The sequence below is a fragment of the Pinus tabuliformis genome, chromosome 9 (assembly GCF_031772625.1).
Source record: "Pinus tabuliformis cultivar Carrire ecotype Pingquan chromosome 9, CPIR1, whole genome shotgun sequence".
Taxonomy (NCBI): Eukaryota; Viridiplantae; Streptophyta; class Pinopsida; order Pinales; family Pinaceae; genus Pinus; species Pinus tabuliformis.
In genome coordinates this window covers 1,167,656,769-1,167,683,239 of record NC_142307.1, presented here as the reverse complement: position 1 = coordinate 1,167,683,239, position 26,471 = coordinate 1,167,656,769, and the positions used below count along the sequence as shown (strand labels likewise).

General features: G+C 38.7%; 1 protein-coding gene across 1 annotated transcript; it reads right to left on the bottom strand.

The window, feature by feature from the left end:
* Nucleotides 1-7,774: 7,774 nt before the first annotated feature.
* LOC149152749 (uncharacterized) lies at nt 7,775-10,203 on the bottom strand. Its single transcript, XM_089443593.1, has 2 exons — nt 7,959-10,203; nt 7,775-7,815 (listed from the first exon to the last, which is right to left on the bottom strand). The coding sequence occupies exons 1-2, from the start codon at nt 10,201-10,203 to the stop codon at nt 7,775-7,777; spliced, it is 2,286 nt and encodes a 761-aa protein (XP_089299719.1).
* Between the last annotated feature and the right edge of the window lie 16,268 nt (nt 10,204-26,471).

Here is a 26,471-nt window from a genome sequence, read left to right as displayed (position 1 = left end):
TGAGCATCTGTGAGGATTGTACTGAGAGCTAAGGCTTTGTATAATTCCTATGTATTTCCACCATGTATGATAATACAATAGAGTGGGGTTTTTAGCTGAGGCTTTCCCCAAATTATTTTCATGTGTATTGTGCCATTGATTCTTCTTCTTCTGGTTATATTGTTCAGCTCGATCTTTAAGCTTCCACAAATTGATAGTAGAAGTAGGTTATAATATTTTGCTTTGATTTATATTGCATTATTGGGTTAACGTACACAAATTTTCTACATGGTATCAGAGTTGGATTTGTAGAAATTTTCTACATGGTATCAGAGCTGTGAACAATATACTGAGAAGAGAATTCAAAGTTTGAAGTTCGGGGTTGCAGGTACAAATCGAATTCATATCATACTTCAAAGTTGGCTAATGGCGTTCTATGGCTTGAGACTCGAGTATGTCTTGGAAGGTAGCTAGAATTACATAGCATGGAAAGATAGAATGGAGGTTGTATTAGAAGACAATGGCTTGAAGGAATTCATTGATCAAGAAATCTCAAAGCCAACTTCAACTAAAGCACAAGAGTTAGCTGAGTGGAACAAGTGTGTGGTGAAGGTAAGACAGATCATCCTTGAGGGAGTTCGAGACCATATTGTCTTGAGTCTCCAAGGCAAGGATACTCCATTTTCAATGTTGAAGACATTGAAGGACCTCTACCAGAACAATAACGACTAGAGGAAATTGACGCTCAAGGATAAGCTTCGAAGAATCAAGATGGAGAAGGGCGATACTATTTCCACATATCTGAACAAGCTCACCACCTGCAGAGATGAGCTTGGCAGTGTGGGAATAACTATTGCCGATGATGATATGGTGAGCCTCGCTCTCCTTGGCCTTCCAAAGAGTTGGAATAGCTACTAGGACTCTGTGAATGAAAGGGAGAAACTGCCATATTGGGAATGACTGTGGTCATGTCTTATGCAAGAGGATATCAAGAGGAGCACACGAGATGGTTCTTCATCCAAGAATGATGGTGAAGAAAATCTAGCCTTAGAAAGTAAGGCAAGGAAAGGGAAGGGGAAGGCTTCCCATTTCAAATTGAATTCTTCTTATGGAGGGAAGAAGGGTGACATGTCTAAAGTAAGATGCTTTAATTTTCACAAGATGGGACATAACGTGACTAATTTCCCATCAAATAAGTCCAAGAAGGGATCCTCGGAAGGATCGGAAGGTGAGGCATTAGCCTCTTAGTTCGAGATGGACTTTACCGTCATCGCATGCATGGTGTCATCGATGATGGGTTGTGTCTGGTATCTTGAAAATGGAGCCTCCTTCCACATGGCCGGTGATAAAAATTTATTCAGTGCCTTGGAGAAGAAAGACTTCAAGATGCACATAGAGATGGGTGACAATGGAAGGTATAGTGTTTCAGGAGTGGGCACAGTTGCTTTTTAGATGGAGAATGGAGCTCCTCTCACCTTGACAGATGTGATGTATGTGCCTGGACTGACGAAGAACTTGGTATTGGTCGCAATGTTGGAGGACAAAGGCTATGATGTTGTCTTCAGTAAAGGAAAGGTGCTCCTAAGACACATAGCCACGGGTCAGACCAAGAGGATAGGGATTCAGGTGAAGAATATCTATAAACTAGAGGTAGATGATTATGCAACATTGAGTACGAAAGCAGAATTGCTGCAAAGCCAAGACATTGGCGAGTTGTGGCACAGGTAGTTGGGCCATTCACATCATAGGGCTTTAAAGACAATGCAACAGATATCTACAAGACTTCCCAAAGGTAAACTTGAGCAAGTTGACACATGCAAAGGTTGTACCTTGGGAAAGTACACCAAGTCTTCCTTTCATGATCGAGATAGTCGAGCAGAGGCTATCTTAGAGTGAGTTCATACTGATTTGTGTGGACCATTCTCAACATCATCCACAACGAAGAAAAGGTATTATGTGATTTTCATTGATGACTATTCTCATAAATGCTGGATTTATTTCATGCAAAAGAAGGACCAAACTTTCAAAAAGTTTGTGAGTTCAAAGCTTTGGTCTAGAAAGAGTCAAGGAAGAAGATCAAGGCCTTGAGAAGCAACAACGGTGGAGAATATGTCTCTCAAGAGTTTAAGGACTTCTGTGCAGCAGAAGGAATTAAATGAGAGTTGACGACACCTCATAACCCACAACAGAATGGGGTGGCTGAGAGGAAGAACATAACTATTATAGGGGCAGAATGGGCAACGCCGCATGACCAAGGCCTACCACTTCACTTGTGGGCTGAGGCATGCAACACAACAGTCTATTTGTAGAATAGAAGCCTGCATCGCATACTTGGGATGAAGACACCAGAGGAAGCTCTCTCCGGTAAGAGACCAGATGTGGGTCACTTCAGGATCTTTGGTTCATTGGTATATTTCCATGTGACAAAGGATGCACGGAAGAAGCTTGAGCTGACAATAGAGTTGGGGATATTTTTGGGGTACACTGATACACCTCACAACTATCTGGTGTATGTGCCTACCAGTCAGACGACAGTGGTTCGCAGAGATCTCAAGTTTGATGAGCAGAAGGCCATGCGAGTTTCCCTTGAGAGGGAGCTCCAACTACAGGTTGTGGAGGAACTGTTAGTTTCTAAGGAGGAGGAGCCTTAGACTTATTTAGAGCAACCGCATATAGAGGTTCCACGAGTGGAGACATCCACTCAAGCAGGGTCTTCCAGAGATGGACGGAAGCGCACAAGAGAAGCTGGCAGATTGTTGGAGGATGCGAGAGAGAATGTCGGAGCACCATCTTCTCAGCACAGACAGAGGAGGTCACTTGAGAGGTACGCTGGATACATGGCCCTTGATGAGGAATGTGTTGAGACCGAGCCATCTTCCTTTGAGGAAGCAGTGTAGCAGCCAATTTGGGTTGATGCTATGGTGGAGGAGTATGACTCCATAGTTCGTAATAGTGTTTGGGATGTGGTTCCGAGACCAGAGAACAGGTCAGTTATGAGTTCCTGTTGGCTTTACAAGGTAAAGCAAGCTGCTGATAGTAGTGTGGAGAAGCATAAGGCAAGATTTTTTGCCCGTGGCTTTTCATAGGTCGAGGGGATTGACTATGATGAGACTTTTTCTCCTGTCGCAAGGTACTCATCTATCAGATCTATGTTGGCACTATCAGCACAGATGGGTTGGAAGATCCATCATATGGATGTGAAGACAACATTACTCAATGGCTAGATTGAGGAAGAGGGGTACATAGAGTAGCCGAAAGGTTTTGAGACCTTCGATCGTGAGTTGCATGTGTGCCGACTCAAGAGAGCGTTGTACAGGCTGAAGCAAGCACCTCATGCTTGGTACACCCGGATATACAACTACTTCACTGGGTTGGGCTTCACAAAGAGTGAAGCAGATGCGAACTTGTACCACATCGTGGTGAAAGGTAAGCTATTGATCATCGTACTTTATGTTGATGATCTCATATTGACTGGTGATGATCAGTTGATCGTGTCTTGCAAGGAGGACCTTGCAAGAGAATTCGAGATGAAAGACATGGGTCTCATGCATTACTTCCTTGGCATGGAAGTGTGGCAGAAGGATGGGGAGTTGTTTGTGTCTTAGGGGAAGTATTCCAACGAGATACTTAGGAGATTCCACATGGAGAAGTGCAAGCCCATGCAGACTCCTCTAGCAGGTAACTGGATGAATGAGGTTTCTACTTCAAGAGAAGCAGTAGAGGATACTATGTACAGACAACTTGTGGGTTCATTGATGTACTTAGTGAACACATGACTAGATTTGTACTATGCGGTGAACCAACTGAGTCAAGCGATGGTTCAGCCTACCAAGATGTTTTGGAAGGTGGAAAATGATGGCCCAGCCCTTCGGTGACGTGGACACACAGTCACGTGGTCTCACCTCAGGCCCCGGTGGTCACTTTGCGTGCGGACAAAACTCCCGCGGTTTTACCTGGCCCCCAATCCGAGGCTCATTAAATCACGCATCTGCCGGTTGAAAGGTTTAGCCACCGGCTTGTTCCGTTACCTCCCGCCTATGTTAAACCCTCAGGACTTACCTTTGGCTCATTTTCACTTATCACTTCGCCACTGCTCTCTCTGCGTTCCTGTGGCGATGCTCCCGGTTTCGAACCCTGGTCACTGTTCTGTCCAACAGACGAACCCTGTACTTGGTCAATGGTTACAATGGTTACAGTTTCTGTTGAGGGGCTATTCCTCTGTCTTCGATGCTGTCTATCGAGGTGCGTGGACCTGTATGGCTCAGTGGTTCTGTTCTGAGGTTATGGTAAGCTGCTTTATATTTTCGTGGGTTCACTGTAAGAGTCTTTGCATTCTCTGTTACTGAGCTATAATTTTTGTACAGGTAATTGCGACCTTGAAGCTGCTGCTCTTCCAATCTCTTTCCGCCCTCGAAGGTAAGCTAGCGTGCTATGATTCACCCTGCACGGTTATCTTTTATCGACACTTACAGGTTCTGTGCCTTTTTCAGTTTGTGGAATGGGGTTCTGTCTCAACAGCTCTCCGTCGACCTGTGGGTGAGTTTACATCTCCTTCATGCTCGCATTTGTTTGCTCCTTCGTTCTCTTATAATGATGATGATTCTAACCTCTCGCTGCTTCTATGTGCAGGCTTGAACAGAAGGCTCGCTCACGAGGGTTTCGAGTTGTGCAATCTTCGAATCCTTTCGACCCTGGTACCCTTTGCAAATGGGTAGGGTTTACTCCTGCTCCAGTATGTCTGTAGATTGTTCAATATGGCTGTAGATGTAGATATCAGCTTGTTTAGGTTGTCTAGGGTTCGGCCGTGCCCTTTGCCGGCGTTTGCAGTCTCTGTGCTTTGTTCTTTTGCATCAAACTACAATCTTAGTGTAACAAGGGTTTGGTAATTTGTGCTTTACGGCGATGGCGGGGTTTATCACATGATACTGTAAGGTTTATCGATCTTTCTGTGTGCAATGACTATGAAATACTTTAATTAAGTTAATGGAAATAGAGTGGTTTGGTTTGATACCTCTTTCTTGTAAGCTTGTATATTGATTTTATGTGGCCGCGTTACTCCTCGTGCTTGGCATACTGGTTCTGTGCAATATGGACTCGTGGTCTTGATTTGATGCCTGTAACGTTCTTGAAATTCTAGTTACAGTTAAACTCTTTCCATTTCAATTCACTTTTAAAAATACAGTAGATACACAGTAAACACTTGTGTGCACAATATGGGAAAATGTCAGCAATAGATTATCTCAAACAAATTTACACTAGTTCTGTTACAGAGGGTTTCTTGATCAAGTTTCTATTTCTCTCTTGTTCACGAAGGGAAGAAGTCCCTCTACATTTGCCTATTTTGCTTTTTAATCTACATGGAAACATAACTAATTGACAAACTGCCCTACCTGAATCCTAACTGTCATTTAGTTATTCTTTAACAAAACTTAACTAAACAGTTTTCCCTTCCTGGGCTTAAACAACTTTGTAATTTAAAATGCTATGAGATAAAAGGAAATAAAACAATAATTAAGAAAACAATAACCAACTTGGTGGTTTGTCCACCCAATCCTGTAGCCTCTGACTTGTTTCTGTTCTCCCGTGAGTCCGTCAATAGTCATTCGTCTCCTCGGAGCTGGATGCTCCTGCATCAGGCTCCCGGGGTGGCAAAAAGTCATGGCTCCGTTCCATGAGGTCGTCAACAGAATAGCCCGCCTTTTGTATCTGCGTTGAGTTGAGCCACGAACTGTCCTCTATTGGACGGTTCTTCCACTTGACTAAATACCGCAGATACTCTTTCCTGCGTGTGCGTCTAGCTACCTGTGTATCCATAATTCTTTCGATCTCAAGGGGTGGTGCCGTTGGCAACTGTCTTGTCCAAGTATCTTCTCCATGGTTGGTGTTCTGTGGCATTGTTACTGCTGCATCATTCTCCGAACCAGCGACATAGGGAAACAGATCTGCCACGTTAAAAATGGGAGAAATCCCAATCCCAGGTGGCAACTGTATCTCGTAAGCGTTCGCAGAAAATTTTCGGACAATCTTGCAGGGACCGATCTTCTTGAATTTCAATTTATGGTACTCCCGTTTTGGAAACCTCTCCTTACGTAAGTACGCAAGTACTTCATCCCCAACATTAAATTGAACTTCCCGACGCTTTGTGTCAGCTCGTTGTTTATATTTTTGGCTGCTGTCCTGCAATTTCAGCTTGACTTGTTCGTGCAAGTTGCTCATAGCTTGAGCGAATTCTTCCCCATCAGCACTCCGTTTCTCAAGTTTCCCCAAATCTCGTAATTCATGCACTCCTTGCGGATGCATGCCGTACAAAATCTGGAACGGACTGTACCCGGTGCTGCGGTTCGGTGAATCGTTGTACGCGAACTCTGCTTGTGCAAGTACACGGTCCCACGTCTGGGAATTTTCTCCTGTTAAACTTCGAAGTAAGTTTCCTAGGCTTCTGTTTACTACCTCCGTTTGACCATCAGTCTGCGGGTGGTAAGCGGAGCTGAACTGCAATTGAGTATCTAACTTTTTCCACAGAGTTCTCCAAAAGTGACCAGTAAACTTTACATCCCTGTCAGAGACAATGGATTTCGGGAGTCCATGCAACCAAACGATTTCATTAAAGAAAAGATGTGCTATATAAGTAGCATCGCTGGTTTTCTTACAAGGTACAAAATGTGCCATTTTTGAAAATCGGTCAACTACAACCATTACTGAATCGAAACCTCGTTGTGTCTTCGGCAAACCCAGAACGAAGTCCATACTCACTGAATCCCATGGTCGGCTTGGAATCGGCAATGGCAAATAAAGACCAGTATTTTGACTGTGACCCTTTGCTAGTTGACACACTTTACATCTGCTCACGTACCTCTGCACATCCCGCTGCAATTTCGGCCAGAAATAGAAATGTCGTACCTGAGCAATCGTTTTGTCTATACCAAAGTGTCCAGCCAGTCCTCCACTATGCTTTTCCTGTACAATATTTTCCCGCATAGAACAGTTGGGTATACACAACTGCCCTCCTTTAAACAACAATCCTTCCTGTAGATTATAGTCTAGCCACTTGCTGTCATTTCGTAACAGCGGGTTTTGGCAAGCCTCATAGGCTTCCATAAACTCAGTGTCGGTCGGATACAGCTCTTTTAGGTGTTCAAATCCCAAAATCTGCATCGTGCTTTCCTGGAGAAGCAACGTTCTCCTACTAAGTGCATCTGCTACCTTATTTGATTGTCCGCTAATGTGTTTCAGTACAAACGTGAAACTTTGCAAGTACTCAACCCAAGCTGCATGTTTATGATTCAATTTATGCTGCTGCATAATGTACTGTAACGCAGAATTGTCAGAGTATAAGACAAACTCGTTACCTAACAGGTAATGTCTCCAATGTTTCAAAGCCTGCACAATGGCGTAAAACTCCTTGTCGTAGGTTGAGTATTTCTGTCTGCTCTCATTTAGCTTTTCACTGAAATAGGCGACCGGTCTGTCCTCCTGGCTAAGGACTGCCCCAATGGCTGTCCCACTGGCATCACAACGAACTTGGAAAAGTTTGTTGAAATCAGGTAGCCTCAATATCGGTCTCTCCGTAATCTTCTTTTTCAGAGTTTGAAAACTACTTTCTGCTGCTTTAGTCCAGTGAAAAGGCTGATTTACCTTCTTAATTGTGTCCAACATAGGTGCGCAAATCTCGCTGAAATTTCTGATAAACTTTCTGTAAAAGCTGGCTAGTCCATGGAAACTTCGGACTTCAAATAAACTTTTTGGAGAAGGCCAGCTAACTATAGCTGCCACCTTTTCTGGATCCATTTTTAATTCATTTTCTGCAATGACAAATCCCAGATATACTAATTCTCGCTGAAAAAAAGTACACTTTTTCAGGTTAATCAGCAGCTTGTTTTGCTGTAACTTCCTCAACACACTCTGCAAATGTCTGAAATGTTCCTCCTTAGTCTTACTAAAAATCAGAATATCATCCAAGTAAACTATTACAAACTTACCATTAAATTCCTTCAGCACTTCATTCATCAGACGCATGAACGTGCTGGGAGCGTTGCTCAAACCGAAAGGCATCACCAGCCACTCATATAAGCCTTCGTTCGTCTTGAAAGCGGTCTTCCATTCATCTCCTTCCCGAATCCGGATCTGGTGATATCCACTCTTCAAGTCAATCTTCGAAAAATAAGCCGCCCCACTCAAACAATCCATCATATCGTCCATCCTAGGTAAGGGAAACTTGTACCTAACAGTAATTTTGTTAATAGCCCTGGAATCTGTACACATTCTCCACTCTCCTCCTTTCTTTGGAGCCAAAACAGTTGGTACTGCACATGGGCTCATGCTCTCCCGAATCAAACCTTTGTCCAACAACTCCTGGACCTGTTTCCTAATTTCTTCATGATCTTTAGGACTCATGCGGTAAGCTGCTTTGTTTGGCAGGCTTGCTCCTGGTATAAAGTCAATGCAGTGACTAATACCTCTCCTTGGTGGCAATTCATCTGGAAGATCATCTACCACAATGTCTCCAAAATCCTGCAGTAATTTCTGAACTTCTTCAGGCAAATCCGAAACCTGTGTATGAAGTACCACTACCTTTGGTCTCCTTATGACAGCAAAATTTATCTCGCTGTCCTCAATCTGTCTTATAAACTCTTTTCCGCCTAACAGCAGTGCTTTCACTTCACTAGCTTCTGCTGTGTTTTCCTCCTTGATGGGTACAAGTGTATGCTTGATCCCATCTTTCACAAAATTATAGCAGTTGGTTTTCCCATCATGAACTGCACTTCTATCAAACTGCCAAGGTCGTCCCAACAGTAGGTGACAGACATCCATTGGCATGACATCACAAAGGATCTTATCCTTGTACTTACCAATCTGAAATTCTACCTCACATTGTTCGTCGACTAACAGCTGATGTCCTTTCTGCAGCCATGACACTTTGTAGGGCGTAGGGTGCTTCAATTTCTTCAATCCCAGCTTTTCTACCATCTCCACAGCCACAAGATTGTCCGTACTCCCACTATCAATGATCAGTTTGCAGCACTTGCCCCGCGACTTGCAGACAGTGCGGAACAAAGCTTTTCGTTGATCTGGTTCTGCAACCTCCTTTGCTGGTTTCAACAGCACTTTATTCAACACCAAAGCTTCACCTGTCTCAGGTGCATTTTCCGCTTCTTGAGGTGTTGCCTCAGCATCCTCTGGCTGAGCAACATAAGCTCCTCTCCCACCTGCTGGTTCACCTTCAGGACATTCATACGACTTGTGTCCCCATTTGTGACAGCGATAGCACTGGACAGCTCCCCTGCCCCGACCATATCCTCGCCCCCGCTGAGGTGGTCGTCCTCCTCTAGTGCTATTGTCTTTTTCTGCTGCTCTAGCAGATTTAGAGCTGCTGCTTTCTTCACCTGAACCTGCACCTCGGCCTCTTCCAAACATCTTACCTTTCCCCCTGCCAGTTCCACCTCCTCTTCTGGCATTTTGCTTCCGGTTAATTTTCTCCTCTGCCTTCAGCGCAAACTGATAGGCTTCATCCAATGTCCGGGGTGAAAGGATACCAATTTCATCCAAGATTTCCCCCCTTAAGCCATTTACAAATCTGGCTGTTTTCTCCGGGGTGTCTTCTACATATCCTGCCCGTAAATTTAACTTGTAGAACTCCTCTGTAAATTCTCTTACAGTCATTCCCCTCTGCTTCAGGTTCTGTACCTGCCTGTACAGCATAATCTGGTAATCCTTCGGCAGGAATTTCTCTTTCAGCTTGGCCTCCATCCTAGACCATTTCTTTATAGGCTGTTTGTTAAGCCTCCTCCGCTCCGCCTGAATGCTGTCCCACCACAAGGACGCATGTCCCTTTAGTTTGGTGGCGGCGAACTTCACCTGTTTATCCTCACTGGTTTCCTCGAATTCGAAATATTTGTTGACTTCACTCAGCCAATCCAACAACACGTCTGCGGACAGACTTCCGTCATAAGTAGGTAACTCATGCCTTGGCTTATGACTGGACAGCAAAACTGACTTCAACAATTTGAGTTCCGGTGTTACCCCTTCGAACTCATCCTCCGGTTCAACTTCTTCTTCATCACTGTCATCTGCTGGGTTTCTTCTTCCCCCAGCCTCCACCACTGCCAATCTTTCACGCAAAACTCGAATCTCCTCTCGAAGTCCATCATCTACTACCCTACGGACTACTCGTCCTCTTCCTCTTCCTCTTCCTCTTCCTTCACCTTCACCTTCTACCTGTTCCATTGGTTCTAACTCAAGAAACTAGCTCTGATACCACTTTTGATGGCCCAGCCCTTCGGTGACGTGGACACACAGTCACGTGGTCTCACCTCAGGCCCCGGTGGTCACTTTGCGTGCAGACAAAACTCCCGCGGTTTTACCTGGCCCCCAATCTGAGGCTCATTAAATCACGCATCTGCCAGTTGAAAGGTTTAGCCACCGGCTTGTTCCGTTACCTCCCGCCTATGTTAAACCCTCAGGACTTACCTTTGGCTCATTTTCACTTATCACTTCGCCGCTGCTCTCTCTGCGTTCCTGTGGCGATGCTCCCGGTTTCGAACCCTGGTCACTGTTCTGTCCAACAGACGAACCCTGTACTCGGTCAATGGTTACAATGGTTACAGTTTCTGTTGAGGGGCTATTCCTCTGTCTTCGATGCTGTCTATCAAGGTGCGTGGACCTGTATGGCTCAGTGGTTCTGTTCTGAGGTTATGGTAAGCTGCTTTATATTTTCGTGGGTTCACTGTAAGAGTCTTTGCATTCTCTGTTACTGAGCTATAATTTTTGTACAGGTAATTGCGACCTTGAAGCTGCCGCTCTTCCAATCTCTTTCCGCCCTCGAAGGTAAGCTAGCGTGCTATGATTCACCCTGCACGGTTATCTTTTATCGACACTTACAGGTTCTGTGCCTTTTTCAGTTTGTGGAATGGGGTTCTGTCTCAACAGCTCTCCGTCGACCTGTGGGTGAGTTTACATCTCCTTCATGCTCGCATTTGTTTGCTCCTTCGTTCTCTTATACTGATGATGATCCTAACCTCTCGCTGCTTCTATGTGCAGGCTTGAACAGAAGGCTCGCTCACGAGGGTTTCGAGTTGTGCAATCTTCGAATCCTTTCAACCCTGGTACCCTTTGCAAACGGGTAGGGTTTACTCCTGCTCCAGTATGTCTGTAGATTGTTCAATATGGCTGTAGATGTAGATATCAACTTGTTTAGGTTGTCTAGGGTTCGGCCGTGCCCTTTGCCGGCGTTTGCAGTCTCTGTGCTTTGTTCTTTTGCATCAAACTACAATCTTAGTGTAACAAGGGTTTGGTAATTTGTGCTTTACGGCGATGGCGGGGTTTATCACATGATACTGTAAGGTTTATCGATCTTTCTGTGTGCAATGACTATGAAATACTTTAATTAAGTTAATGGAAACAGAGTGGTTTGGTTTGATACCTCTTTCTTGTAAGCTTGTATATTGATTTTATGTGGCCGCGTTACTCCTCGTGCTTGGCATACTGGTTCTGTGCAATATGGACTCGTGGTCTTGATTTGATGCCTGTAACGTTCTTGAAATTCTAGTTACAGTTAAACTCTTTCCATTTCAATTCACTTTTAAAAATATAGTAGATACACAGTAAACACTTGTGTGCACAATATGGGAAAATGTCAGCAATAGATTATCTCAAACAAATTTACACTAGTTCTATTACAGAGGGTTTCTTGATCAAGTTTCTATTTCTCTCTTGTTCACGAAGGGAAGAAGTCCCTCTACATTTGCCTATTTTGCTTTTTAATCTACATGGAAACATAACTAATTGACAAACTGCCCTACCTGAATCCTAACTGTCATTTAGTTATTCTTTAACAAAACTTAACTAAACAGTTTTCCCTTCCTGGGCTTAAACAACTTTGTAATTTAAAATGCTATGAGATAAAAGGAAATAAAACAATAATTAAGAAAACAATAACCAACTTGGTGGTCTGTCCACCCAATCCTGTAGCCTCTGACTTGTTTCTGTTCTCCCGTGAGTCCGTCAATAGTCATTCGTCTCCTCGGAGCTGGATGCTCCTGCATCAGAAAATCATGTATTGAGATACCTCAGAGGCACATCTCAGTATGGATTATGGTACAGACAGCCAGAGGGAGTGAAGCTACAGGGCTTCACTGATGCAGATTGGGCAGGGAGTCCATTAGATCGGAAGAGCACATCAGGAGGGATTTTCAACATTGGGTCAGCGACAGTTTCTTGGTACAACAGGAAATAGAGGTCAGTTGCACTCAGCTCGGCAGAGGCAGAATACATGGCTGCAAGTCAGATAGCATGTGAGGCCATCTGGATGTAGAAAATCCTAGTTGGTTTGTTTGATCAGAGGGTGGATCCAACTGTGATCTATTGTGATAATCAGAGTTGTATAAAACTATCTGAGAATCTAGTATTTTATGATACGTCCAAGCACATCGACATCTAGTATCATCATCTCAGAGACTGTGTAGTGAGGAGGATCATGTTGCTGCAATATATTTTGACAGAGGAGCAAGATGCTGACATTTTGACAAAGGCATTGTCAAAGTGTAAATTCGATTTCCATAGAGACAGGATCAGGGTGGTAGATAATCCATTTCTTTTTGAGAGGGAGTGTTGAAATATGGCAACAAGAATATTCCAAATTAATTTTTCCTTGAATTAAATTGTGAATTAAAATCGAATTTAGTCTTAACAACTACTTGGAAATAATTAGTTAATTAATTTTGAATTAATTAGTTGGAGAAATTCAAGTTAGAAGTCTTTCTAAAGTCATGCAAGAGTTATCCCTTAAATTAAGGAGATAAGATTGAGTTATGTTTGAGTTGTAATTAGTTAACTCATTTTACTGAGTTAAGTCCAGTTAAATTAGTTCCAAACTATTTGAGAAACTAATAGTGAGTTAACAGTCAGTTGATGCATGCACGCACTCAACTAGTGCTACTCCAGTTAACTGAAGATTCCCTCATCAGAAACTCATGCATGTCTATTCTGAGAAAGACCTAGTCGAGTTAAATGTCAAGGACAATGTACTATCAGTTGCATGTGTTTTCTCATGGAGAAAACTCATGCATGTAGTCAAGGATAAATCCTTGAGGATTGTGTAGTTTTGAGGGGAGGGTTTTCCACTTGGTAACATGAAAATCATCCACAAGAAATAGCGCAAGGAAATAGGAGCTTGGAGGGCAGAGAGGAAGGTTGGAGAGAAGCCAAGATTGCCTGTGAGCATATGTGAGGATTGTACTGAGAGCTAAGGCTTTGTATAATTCCTATGTATTACCACCATGTATGATAATACAATAGAGTGGGGTTTTTAGCTGAGGCTTTCCCCAAAGTATTTTCATGTGTATTGTGCCATTGATTCTTCTTCTTCTAGTTATATTGTTCAGCTCGATCTTTAAGCTTCTGCAAATTGATAGTAGAAGTAGATTATAGTATTCTACTTTGATTTATATTTTCTACACTTATCATATATTCCTTTAGATGTCTCCAGCTCGGCTACATAGGAAATGAGAGGATATTTGATAGACCCCTTAAGAATCTTTTGAGCCTTGAGACCCATTTCCATGGATTCAGATAATGCTTGTTCTTTGGATGGCTTGGAGAACTTTCCATAAACATGATCAATGACTTCATTTACTTCGAGGACTATATCTATCCTTCTTTTCCATACAATGAAGTTTGATATCCCAACCAACTTTTGGTTCTCCTTGAAACATGAAGTCATTTTTATTAGATTAGATTATAATAAAAGGTACTTACTTGTGAAGATAGAATCTTCAGCTTGATGATGAACTTGTTGCTTCAGATGATCCCTTTCAAGTGATATCCTTGCTTCAATAGAGAGAAGATTGCCTTTCGATCTAACCTTATCAAATTTCAAGAGCTTCAATTTCTTTGCTGATGTATGATTTATGGAGTGCTTCTAGGGTTTCAGTTTTTTCTGCTACTTACTTCTTGTAGATGATTTCAAGACTCTTGTTGGTGTAGATTTATTAGATCTAGGTTTGCCTTTGGTATCCCTTGGATTTGCTAATATCCTTCTTTGAAGCTTGATTCTCATGTGTCTACTTGCTTGAATACCCCTTCTTGACTTCAGCACCTAAGCTCTGATAAGCTCTGATACCATGTTGAGAAATCTAGGGCATGAATAGTTAAAAGATTTCTCTGCTTGATAATTTCTTATGATATACTTTTACTTCTTAGCTTATAGTATTTTCTTTGTTATGTTATTATTGTGTTCTTTTCATCAATACAATTACCAATATTCACAATAAAATATAAGTGGCACAGTATGTAGGCTTGTCAGCCAGGGCCAAAACCTCTCACCTCTTGACAGGAAAAACCGATCAAAATTCTTCTTCTAGATCTTCAATTGACGAGTACCAAGACCATGACACAAACCCTTGACTCTAGTATCCTCCTAAGAATATTGTCACTAAACTTGATGCTCTACCTCTTCCCTTTCTTGACTTTCTGCTTGATCTTGAACTACTCTCCTCGACTCCTTCTAGAGAAACTCAGTCTCTATACTTCACACTGATTCTTCCCGGATTTCCTATAGAATCTCAGTTTCTAGGAGTTCACTGGTCTCCTGTAGAGATCTCTAGATCTTAGTCACCCAGGAAAATCCTTCTCTTGCTACCACAGAAGAAACCCTCCTTCGCTTGCCCAGAAGAAACCTTTCTTCATTGCCCCAGAATAATACCTCCTTCGTTGATATAGAAGAACCTCTCCTTCGCACTTCCTAGAAGAAAATCTCCTTCATATTGCCCAAGAGAAATCTCCTTTGTTGACCCCAGAAGAAACTTTATTCACTCTTCTTCGCGCTTCTGTTTGTAGCCCTTCTTCTTCGCTCTTCTTCACTGAATTTCTAGTCAAGTTTTTTGTTCAAATTGCTTGTCTTCAAGTGAGGCTGAGTTAGGCTATATATGCACTTATTCACATGTCCTTTAGGTTGACACGATAGCTTGAATTTAGGCCGACTTCTTCTATCATCTTTTTCCATCTTTGTAGGCTGACTTGAAGAGGATAAGTGACAGGTTCTTGGAGGATACTTTACATAGACAATATTGACCTTTTTATAAAGTGTAACATGACTTCATTAGATGAAAATGACTCTATCATTTTATGACTAGATGACAAATAATTCCTAAAGACTCTCAATGGGAGTCTTGACTCAAAAACAAAAATCCCTTGCTCATGAAACCCATGAAGCAAGTCAATATAATAAATTATTTTCTTCTTTACATGAAATTACATAAAATCATAATTACATGTCATTATGAAGACCGAACCTAGTTAGGATTTTCAACAAGAACCTGGTACCATCTCCAAGTCTTCATGCTAAAACTGCTGAGCTGATCCTCAATGAAGAACTACGTGAAAAGCCTCCAAAGTTGGATGCCGTAAACTCCATTTGAAGAGAGAAAACCAAGATAAGTGAATCATCTGCAAGTCTAATACAACTCTAAAAATGCTTGACAACTCAATCAAATGCCAAGTTGCAATGCAAAAGGATCCATCTATCATTTTCTTGGTTCAATGATCATTCAAGTGAACAAAAGAATGTCCACAAATGCTCTCAATCAACATCCTAATCTCTTTCCCACTGGAAAAATTGTTGTTGTCGAAAACTTTCAGTATGACAACCATCAATTCCCCCCTTTGTCAGATGAAAGGAGAGACCATCTACATTTGTTTTTGAACTCCCCCCCTTAATATGTAGGAGAGTTTCACTGTTGTACTCCCGTGAGAGTACCATCTTCATTTGACTATTGGTTGCAATATCTGAGATTGAATTCTATGATAAAACTTATATAATCGTTTAACTGCAGCTCCCAAGGATCAATCCATGCATAATTGATCTTCAATCTAGATGTTTAGTTTTGTTTACAACATCTTTTCGATGAGTGATTTTTCTTTCCACATTTTGACAATGATGGAGATCAAAACAATGATCTTCCATATGACCAGTTCTTTGACAATGTTTGTATTTCAGATTTTCTTCAACTTTCTCATGGATTTTTGCTGTTACTTAATCAAGAAATCCTCCACTGATGAATTTGATTGGTTTTGAATAATATGGGATATGAAAGTTGTTGTCATCTTTGTCATATCCTAAGCCACGTTGATTTTTGTTGCATTGGATTTCTTCCCATGGTTTGATAATTGGCTTGGAACAAGAAAGTTGAACTTGATCATGGACAACTTCTACACTTGAAGTTGTATGGTTGAGTGGCTTGGAATCATCATATTCTTCATTTGAATTTGCATTGTTGAAAGGCTTTGCAACACGACTCTTTTGTAGCAGCTCATCTCGTTGCAACTGTGATTCAAGTTGGAGAAACTCAACCATTTCATGCGCCTGATGTAGATGTATTTTAATATCAACAAGAGTCACTTTGCTGATTTTCACCGTGTCTTCAGGAGTGGGTATGATTAGATTGTTAAGAACCTCTAACAATTGAATGTTTTTCTCCATGTAAACTCGCTCACTTGAAATCATGCTCGCTTGATTTTGGAGGTGTGCTTTACTTTTCTTTGCTCACTTGATTTGACAAGTTTTGGGTGTCGACTACCACTGAAAATGCACCCAGGTTAATGATTTTACAATGAGATGTAATGAGCATATGACTTCTTATTTGACTGTTAAAAACTCAACCTTATATCAATTTGACTTTTGACTATAAAATTTAAACCTTGGATTTTGGTACCACCGAACATGCACCCTTACCATAAACATCTCTTAAACTTTCAACTTATCATTGGAAATGTTACAAAAATCAACTTCATCATTATGAACTTTTACTTGGCTAATTTAGTTTGGACAACTTTCTAACTCTTTACATTTTCTCTTACACTCTTCACCGCACACCATGCAAGGGCATAAATTACCATATATTTAAGCATACTAATCCTTTATAAGGACTCTCTCACCTAAAATTAATGACATTGTTTTTAACTATTTGAAGTGAGCAGCCTTCATTCAATCATGTGGCCCATGTGACCATCCAACAAGCCCCAGAGCTTATTCAGATTTATTATTGCAATGAAGACAACTTTGTCATAAATAAAGAAATTATACCTTCCTTTTTGCACGCGGCCATGGACTGGAACTTCATGCTCTTCATTCTACACGTAAAGATTGTAATGCTCAAATCACATCACGCCCATTGCATTCATCTCGTCCCAGGTGTGTGAATTGTTTTTCTGTTGCATAATCCGCCACTTAAAAAAATCGTGCGCGGAGTTTTATTGTTGCACGAGAATATTCCGTACATAGAATATTAGATTAAGGTTTTGAGAAATTAAAACACAGAGTGAGTATCTTGGCTGTGAAAGGACAACGGATTCAAATAAACAGATTTTTAATGCTTTTGCTTCCTTTAGAAACGACTCATCATTACCACTCTTAACCTCAATCAAATCCTTCCAATGACGAGACAACATCAGAGAACAAACCCACTGATATCATCTTTCAACGCATATGGATTTCATGATTTGACTAAAAAATGGTGGAAGCTCACTACTATTGGTCCGCGCAGGTTCCTCCACGGGCTTTAACTTTATTCCAGGTCCAACGTTTCTTGCAGGTTCCACGCGACAATTGCAGCCATCCAGTGGCTTACGCTACTATGTCTCTTTCACACTTGCAAACAGGTTGAGTTTGTTGTACATTCTGTTTACTGGACTGTAGATCATACATATCTCTTTCACGCAGATCTCAAAAACATCGAACTTCAATAAACTATGTGGAGATTTCATGGGCTGCGTGGAATAATTCTCAGTTCCAATTAATACGTGGGTTGTGGACTTTCAAATTTCAAGGCAGATTTTTTAACGCCACAGTTCTTCCAACGCAAATGTTTCACACGCTTTTCCTCCACACTGGCTTTCTTTGCACAAGTCCTTCAATTTCTAACTTTTCCACGTTGGATTTCCATGAGCTTGCAACAATCTTCATGCATGCCACTTCTTTGCAAATCCTCCACGGTGCTATATATTGGCTTCTCCATAAAGTGCACACATTATGCAGATCCGTCCAAACAGATACACTAGCCCTTTTCTCCTCACTCCACACGATTCCTTCTCCATGCCGAACAATTCTCTATGCAACGGAATACAATCTTTCACAGGTTCTCCACTTTATATCATAGGTACAACTCTTTTCTCAGCAAATAACTGCTCCACTTGGAGTCAAAGTATTGGCACCTCCGAGCCCAAAAACGCAGTGCAGGTAGCTCATTTTCAATGGATGGCTCGAATAGTGCTAAAACAGGTTACATCACGGAAAGAGTTGGATTAGAAACAAACAGAGAGAAAGTCCATTGACTATCCGAAAGAAAAAGTCGTTACAATTGGTGTAGAAATCACGTATACAGAGTCACGTCATCTACAAATATGATTAGCACAACCTTTTTGTTTTAACAACCAACGTTGAATATTAGATACATCATATAAGCAGCCACTCCGACGATCTCTTCACATATACCAGACACGTTCTCTTACCAATAGCAGAAAGCTTCCTCCCTGATACCAATTAAAGGGATTTAAGAAAAATAAAATCCGAAAATATTAGAAAATTAAAGGGATTTAAGAAAAATAAAATCTGAAAATATTAGAAAGAGACATCGTGGAAAAGGCTTCTCCAGCCTTATTCGATCATATTCGCAAAGAATGACAATGATACATTTAAATATATTAAGATTATGTTTGAAGATGGCTGGTTTATCTGGGACACACAATTATTTTGGTTGAAAGAATATTTTAATTACATATAATTATTTTAGTTGAGAGAGTATTTTAACTACACATTAATTTAGGAGTCGGAGAGATTTTCTCAACCAACTAAATCTAAACAAACTCTCAATCTTGAGAAACTGACTCATTTTAGAATTAAAGAGAAATAAAAATTATTCCAAATTTTATAATTTTAGTTATTTTGTACTTATTAATTATTTTATGTGACAGTGAGCCTAATAACAACTTTGACATAAACAAATAACGGCATAATTATTTTATGTGACAGTGAGCCTAATAACAACTTTGACATAAACAAATAACGGCATAATTATTATCTGCAATAGACATCCTCATTGAGAAAAGAAACCAATTAAGTGAGATAAAAGACGAAAAATATAGTCTTACAAACCAAATTAAACAACTACAACATGTTGGTGCTCAACCTACTCTATTTCCTATCCATTATGTTAATTCAATTAGTCCTTGCATTTGTTCATACTAGATTGGAAGGTAGAACCTCCAATTATGGAGCCTTTTGTATCTCAAGGTTCGAAAATAATCAAATAATAGTATAGGTTAGCATGAAAGAAAATTTTTGTTTTATTTTAGGAATTTTTTTTATTGAGTCTATACAACTAGGACTTTAAAATTACTTTTGTGGGCTAAAACCTTATCGTGAGATAAAGATTTTCAAACTAAACTCTTTATAATTATGTATGGCTGCAATTTAGGTGTATATTTTGATAATACATTATTTCTATTATAATTGCAAAAAGAAAGATTGTAATTTTTTGTTATTTAAATTATATGTTTGATCACATAAATATATTTAGCTCCATGAAAACTTTCTAGAACACTAAGATATGCAATTTCAACAAATCCCTAGTTGATTTTGGGCAAAATTGAGTGAAAAATATGTCCATAAAAAAGTAAAAACTTCAAAGAGAAACTACATTATTTTTAATATAATGCAATAATAATTATGTCCATAGCTGTGTCTATTTTGGAATAGGGCTTCTAGAATATTCAAAATAGTATTCACAAATCAAAGGTTGAGATTTATCTAAAGGTAGTTATGTTATTTCTATCATTTTACTTAAATTGATTAATTACGTTAGTGTGTCTATTTTTACACCAATATGCATGTCTATAATTTAATTATCAATAATTATTCAGTGGATGGTAGAGATTTAACCTACATGGAATATTCTATAACATTCATAATAGTATAAATAGATTAAGAATCTCGAAAAAAAATTATTTATAAATAAATTAAGAATCTCCAATTAAAAATGGGGTAAATCTCCATGGTTAACAATCTTTTTCTATGTCTTTAAATGTATATATGTTTAACTTATATATGAATTCTTATTATTATTTAGTAATAAATAATTTAAAATAAATTTATAACATAGTGATTTTTTATGATTTTTATTTTTTTAACTTGAGATGTATTATGTAGTAATTGATATTTATTATGGATTGATGTATATCAATATTTATTAGCCATTTAATTTATATGGTTGCTCTAATAAAATATAGCTTCTAGAATTATATTTAATTATCAATAATCATTAGATGGATGGTACCGATTTAATCTCCATCTAATATTCTAGAATATTTATAGTAATATACATAAATCAAATTAGATGATGGTACAAATTTAACTTTCATGGAATATTAGAAAATATTCATATTAGTTGTGTCTTTTTTCCTTTTTAATTAAATTGATAATTAAAAAAATTCTCATCTCATATGAACAAGCTAAGTGAATTATGTTTTTTGAGCATATGATATTGATAAACTATAGTATTGTAACAAAATCTATTTATAAATTAGCAATCTCCATAATAATGTAACTATTTTAATGTTAATCCTAAATTAATACCTATTTTCTTCATATTTTAATAATAAAAAAATTATATATCAAATTACATATCAGTTTAATATTCAAATTTATAAACCTACTTACTTAAACTGCCTTGTTAGAAAACCCATACACAACACTGCAAAGTATATTGAACTATTGGTGTGAAAGGTGAATGGATCATTAATTTACAATGTCGCATTAAGTAATAGCTCATTTGAAACTTAAATATAGTATTATATATTAATTTATTTTGGTCGATAGACAGATTTATGAAGGTGGAAAATGTCTCTTTCTGCTTGTGACTTGGGAGAAGTTATATATATATCAAATTTGTAATATAAATAGTGTGTTTGGTATATTGGATTAGTAAAATTGATATGTTTTGAGATAATTGTATTTATATTTATGTGTTGTGATGAACATAGTAAAATAGAGGTGGTGAAATCTGCATGAAAATAAATAGTCATTTCACATTGAGTGTTGTGTATTACTTTTTATTATTATAAAGAAAATATCATAAATTTGGTGGGGAGTGTAGTCAATAATGATGGTGTAGGCAACAAGGAATAAAGAATCATAGTATTTTATCCCTATCATCTTCAAATTTTCATAGATATAGATATAAAAATAATAATATTTTTAGTCATAAATTTAAGAAGAACCAACATATGCAACAATATTGAATATTTATACGTTGGAAACAAAAATAATGTTATCAGTCATAAATACAAGGACCATGACATATACATCACCATTGAAGATCTATTTGTTGGGGAAGATGTATATATCTAAATTGCCATTAAAGTAGTAAAACTGGAACATGAACCTTTAACTTAAATTTGACAAAATATATAAAATTGATTATTATAATTGTTTTGTTTTCTTCTAATCATTTAAAATTTGAAATATTTATAAATATAATTTATTATGATAGATTTATTTTAAAGACCATATTTACTAAAAATATAAGAAAAATTAAATATGTTAATTATAATAAACTATTGGAAAATTAAATTAAATAAGAGATTTATCTCTCACATCTTACAATTTTATAAAAAATAAAATTTACAAAATTATTTACACATATTACAATTTTAATATATTATTAAAATACTAAAAAACACCTGTCATTTAAATTTTTAACTATTAACTCTATTTAAATAAAAAAAATTATCCAACAAAATTCTATAATTAAATATAGAAGATTATCAAAATCCTTGCGTCCCAATTTTATGTTAAATCAATTACTATAAAGTTTGAATAGGTCCTCTCACTGATAGACATGCCCGCATTTTCCCTTTTAAATAATTAATATTAATTAATATAAACATTGTTTAAATTGTTAATATTAATTAAATATATTAATAGATGCAATTTTGTGATTGTTGCTAACTCATTTTGAAATGTTAAAGGTTCCTTTTAAGGTAATGGATACCACATATTGAGTTCCTAAAATGTGGGTGGATTCATGGTAGATGCATGGAAGGAATCAATGAGAGTGAGGAAGATGGAAAGCCCCTCATGGACAATTTTAAATTAAATATAAGTAGTATTCAATTTTTGTAATGCTTTATATATTTATTTCTACAATTATGGCCTATGTTATTTATTTTCTTTACTTCTTTATATATTAATTTATGTAATTACTAATAGTTTTTTAACCAATCCAACTTTCAAATTGACAAATGTTAATAGAATTTTTGGTGCAAGTAATAACTCATCTCATTGTTAATATCCATTAGAATTATTAACACAATACATAAATATTTTTCCTAATATATCAAACAGATAATGACACAATTCTCATACTCTTCTCCAGAGACAAATTTATTGGTTAAGAAAAAAGCTACATGAGATAAAAATTTGAATCTACTGGGAAATTAATCCTAGGCAGATGAATGCGTTGACAGGGTAGTCTAAAACGTTCAAAGGTGTTATCCTCCAATGCCGACTCTATAGGTTGATGGTAGTTGTAGGTTATTTTCTTTCTTACTGAAGCAGATACGTCTTAGGGTCTTTCATTTACCTGGTTGAGGCATTTATACACAACCCCAACACACACACACACACACACACACACACACACACACACACATATATCTATATATATATATAAGACATGTAGAAATTTGGTGATAGAATTGCAACTTCTCAAGAAATTTTAATCTAAATCAAGAGACAAAATTATACTCTATCGATATGCAGAATTCAATTTACAATTTAGAACAACAATCTCAGACATGTAATAAGAAATAATACACATGCATAGTATTTTTTCTAGGGGAACCCAATTGGGAAAAACCCCTCAAGCCTCTTTGCATTATTCAGATGAATATATATGTATTACAATTGCTAGCTCAGTCTGAGCTCAACCTGCAAGTGAATAACCTATCTTGTTGCTCAATGAGAAGCTTTGACCCAAACATAGTCAATTTATGCCTTTGCTTGAAGTTTGATCATTTGTCTGCATGAAAAACCTGTACACTCAAACTAGTTTACATATGCTTGTTACATTGCCTTGGAATCTTCACCACAACTAGGATCATCCAAGGTAGTGTAACATCCAGTTAACTGGCTTGGATGTCACACAAGTTAACTGCCAATAGGGGAATTTTGAGGTCTAAAATGGGCCTCCTAAGAAAAATGTACAACCAAAATAAACTTTATAAGAACCAATAGGATTCAAGATGATGATGTCAACCATGGGGGATGATTCACCATTTTTGGAGTAAAAAAGTAAAAATATTATTGCAAGCCCTGGAAGTGATGATTGACGCTTTGTGATTTATTTCACTAGTTTCAATCCCACTTCTTCACCCCTGTGAGCATCACCTAATGCAATGAGTGCTAAGTGAACTATTCAAAAATCATGAGGAATTAGTCAGTTACAACTACCTCTCATGGACATGGTCATACGTGAATGACTTACTTAACACAGTTGAATCCCAAAAATGATATCTAATATAATGCACTGCGTAAAAACCCCCATGCTTGAATTCAAAAGGAGTGAAGGGATCTCTACTTGAATGGTTCATGAGGCACAATACTTGCTAAGGTTTTACAAATGGGGTAGCAAGCTAAGTGGGCTTGATTGTGGGGAAAGACTCCACAGTTAAGCGCGCTTGAGCCAGAGGCGATCTGGGATGGGTGACTTCCCGGGAAGTACTAGTTACCGGGTGCAAGCCCCGTAAGTGATGATTGACACTCTGTGATTTATTTCACTAGTTTCAATCCCACTTCTTCACCCCTGTGAGCATCACCTGATGCAATGAGTGCTAAGTGAACTATTCAGAAATCATGAGAAATTAGTCAGTTATGACTACCTCTCATGGAAATGGTCATACGTGAATGACTTACTTAATGCAGTTGAATCCCAAAAATGATATCTAATATAACGCACTGCGTAAAAACCCCCATACTTAAATTCAAAAAGAGTGAAGGGATCTCTACTTGAATGGTTCATGAGGCACAATACTTGTTAAAGTTTTGCAAATGGGGTAGCAAGCTAAGTGGGCTTGATTTTGGGGAAAGACTCCACAGTTAGGTGCGCTTGAGCTAGAGGCGATCTAGGATGGGTGACCTCCCGGGAAGTCTTGGTTACCGGGTGCAAGCCCTAGAAGTGATGATTGACGCTCTGTGATTTATTTCACTAGTTTAAATCCCACTTCTTCACCCCTGTGAGCATCACCTGATGCAATGAGTGCTAAGTGAACTATTCAAAATCATGAGAAATTAGTTAGTTATGACTACCTCTCATGGAAATGGTCATACGAGAATGACTTACTTAACGCAGTTGAATCCCAAAAATGATATCTAATATAATGCACTGCGTAAAAACCCCCATGCTTGAATTCAAAAGGAGTGAAGGGATCTCTACTTGAATGGTTCATGAGGCACAATACTTGCTAAGGTTTTGCAAATGGGGTAGCAAGCTAAGTGGGCTTTCATTGTGGGGAAAGACTCCACAGTTAAGCGCGCTTGAGCCAGAGGCGATCTGGGATGGGTGACTTCCCGGGAAGTCCTAGTTACCGGGTGCAAGCCCCGTAAGTGATGATTAACACTCTGTGATTTATTTCACTAGTTTCAATCCCACTTCTTCACCCCTGTGAGCATCACCTGATGCAACGAGTGATAAGTGAACTATTCAAAAATCATGAGAAATTAGTCAGTTTCGACTACCTCTCATGGAAATGGTCATATGTGAATGACTTACTTAACGCAGTTGAATCCCAAAAATGATATCTAATATAACGCACTGCGTAAAAACCCCCATACCTAAATTCAAAAAGAGTGAAGGGATCTCTACTTGAATGGTTCATGAGGCACAATACTTGTTAAGGTTTTGCAAATGGGGTAGCAAGCTAAGTGGGCTTGATTATGGGGAAAGACTCCACAGTTAAGTGCGCTTGAGCTAGAGGCGATTTGGGATGGGTGACCTCCCGGGAAGTCCTGGTTACCGGGTGCAAGCCCCAGAAGTGATGATTGACGCTATGTGATTTATTTCACTAGTTTCAATCCCACTTCTTCACCCCTATGAGCATCACCTGATGCAATGAGTGCTAAGTGAACTATTCAAAAATCATGAGAAATTAGTCAGTTATGACTACCTCTCATGGAAATGGTCATAAGTGAATGACTTACTTAGCGCAGTTGAATCCCAAAAATGATATCTAATATAATTCACTGCGTAAAAACCCCCATACTTAAATTCAAAAAGAGTGAAGGGATCTCTACTTGAATGGTTCATGAGGCACAATACTTGTTAAGGTTTTGCAAATGGAGTAGCAAGCTAAGTGGGCTTGATTGTGGGGAAAGACTCCACAATTAAGCGCGCTTGAGCCAGAGGCGATCTGGGATGGGTGACCTCTCGGGAAGTCTTGGTTACCGAGTGCAAGCCCCGGAAGTGATGATTGACGCATTGTGATTTATTTCACTAGTTTCAATCCCACTTCTTCACCCCTGTGAGCATCACCTGATGCAATGAGTGCTAAGTGAACTATTAAAAAATCATGAGAAATTAGTTAGTTACGACTACCTCTCATGGAAATGGTCATATGTGAATGACTTACTTAACGAAGTTGAATCCCAAAAATGATATCTAATATAATGCACTACGTAAAAACCCCCATACAAAAATAATAAAACTACTTTTTCAACATGTATTTTTAACTTATCTCCCTAAGGATTTACTCAAATTTCAAGAAGGAGTACTCGTTGGATGCAAAACTTATTTTCTCATCCAAGGAGTACCTATATTACATACTTTTGATGGACCTTACTACACAAAAAATGAGAAATACATGAAAAACTTGATTGCAATCACGTTTTTACATGTATTTCTCATTTTTCGTGTAGCAGGGTCCATTGAAATTATGCAACATGGGTACTCCTTGGATGAGGGATCAAATTTTTCATCCGAAGTGTAGAAATTTTGAATAATAAACACTTATTCACAGAGATTATCCCGATTATACACTATTGCGGAATACATGCATAATACATAACCTCCTCTACGTTGATCATCAATTTAGCAGCATCAAAAACAATGAAAACATCAATCACATGCACATTAACACAATATGTAACCCGGGGAAAGCTTACAGCTGAAAACCCCACACTATATGTATATTAATGATTGAGAACATGTAACAATACATAATACAATACTCCTCACAAGTATCCAGCACTATCTCCACCTGTTACACACAAAACTAGCTCAGATCCGAACAAGTCGCAGGTTCATATCTTCTCTGCTGCTTTGCCTGCCTCTATTGCACACAATACCATGTTAAAATCACTCACACTGAAAATCACGTGAGCACAGGCTATATCACTGGGCATATACTATGCAATCCTCATGGGCATACTCAATCCATTGATTGTGTAA

Bases quoted from the DNA above. Each gene is read 5' to 3' on its own strand.
- LOC149152749 (XM_089443593.1), bottom strand. From the start codon at position 10,203: ATGGAACAGGTAGAAGGTGAAGGTGAAGGAAGAGGAAGAGGAAGAGGA. The intron at 7,816-7,958 runs GTAAGTTTGTAA...ACTTTTTTTCAG, and splicing joins AGTGCTGAAGGAATTTAATG to CGAGAATTAGTATATCTGGG.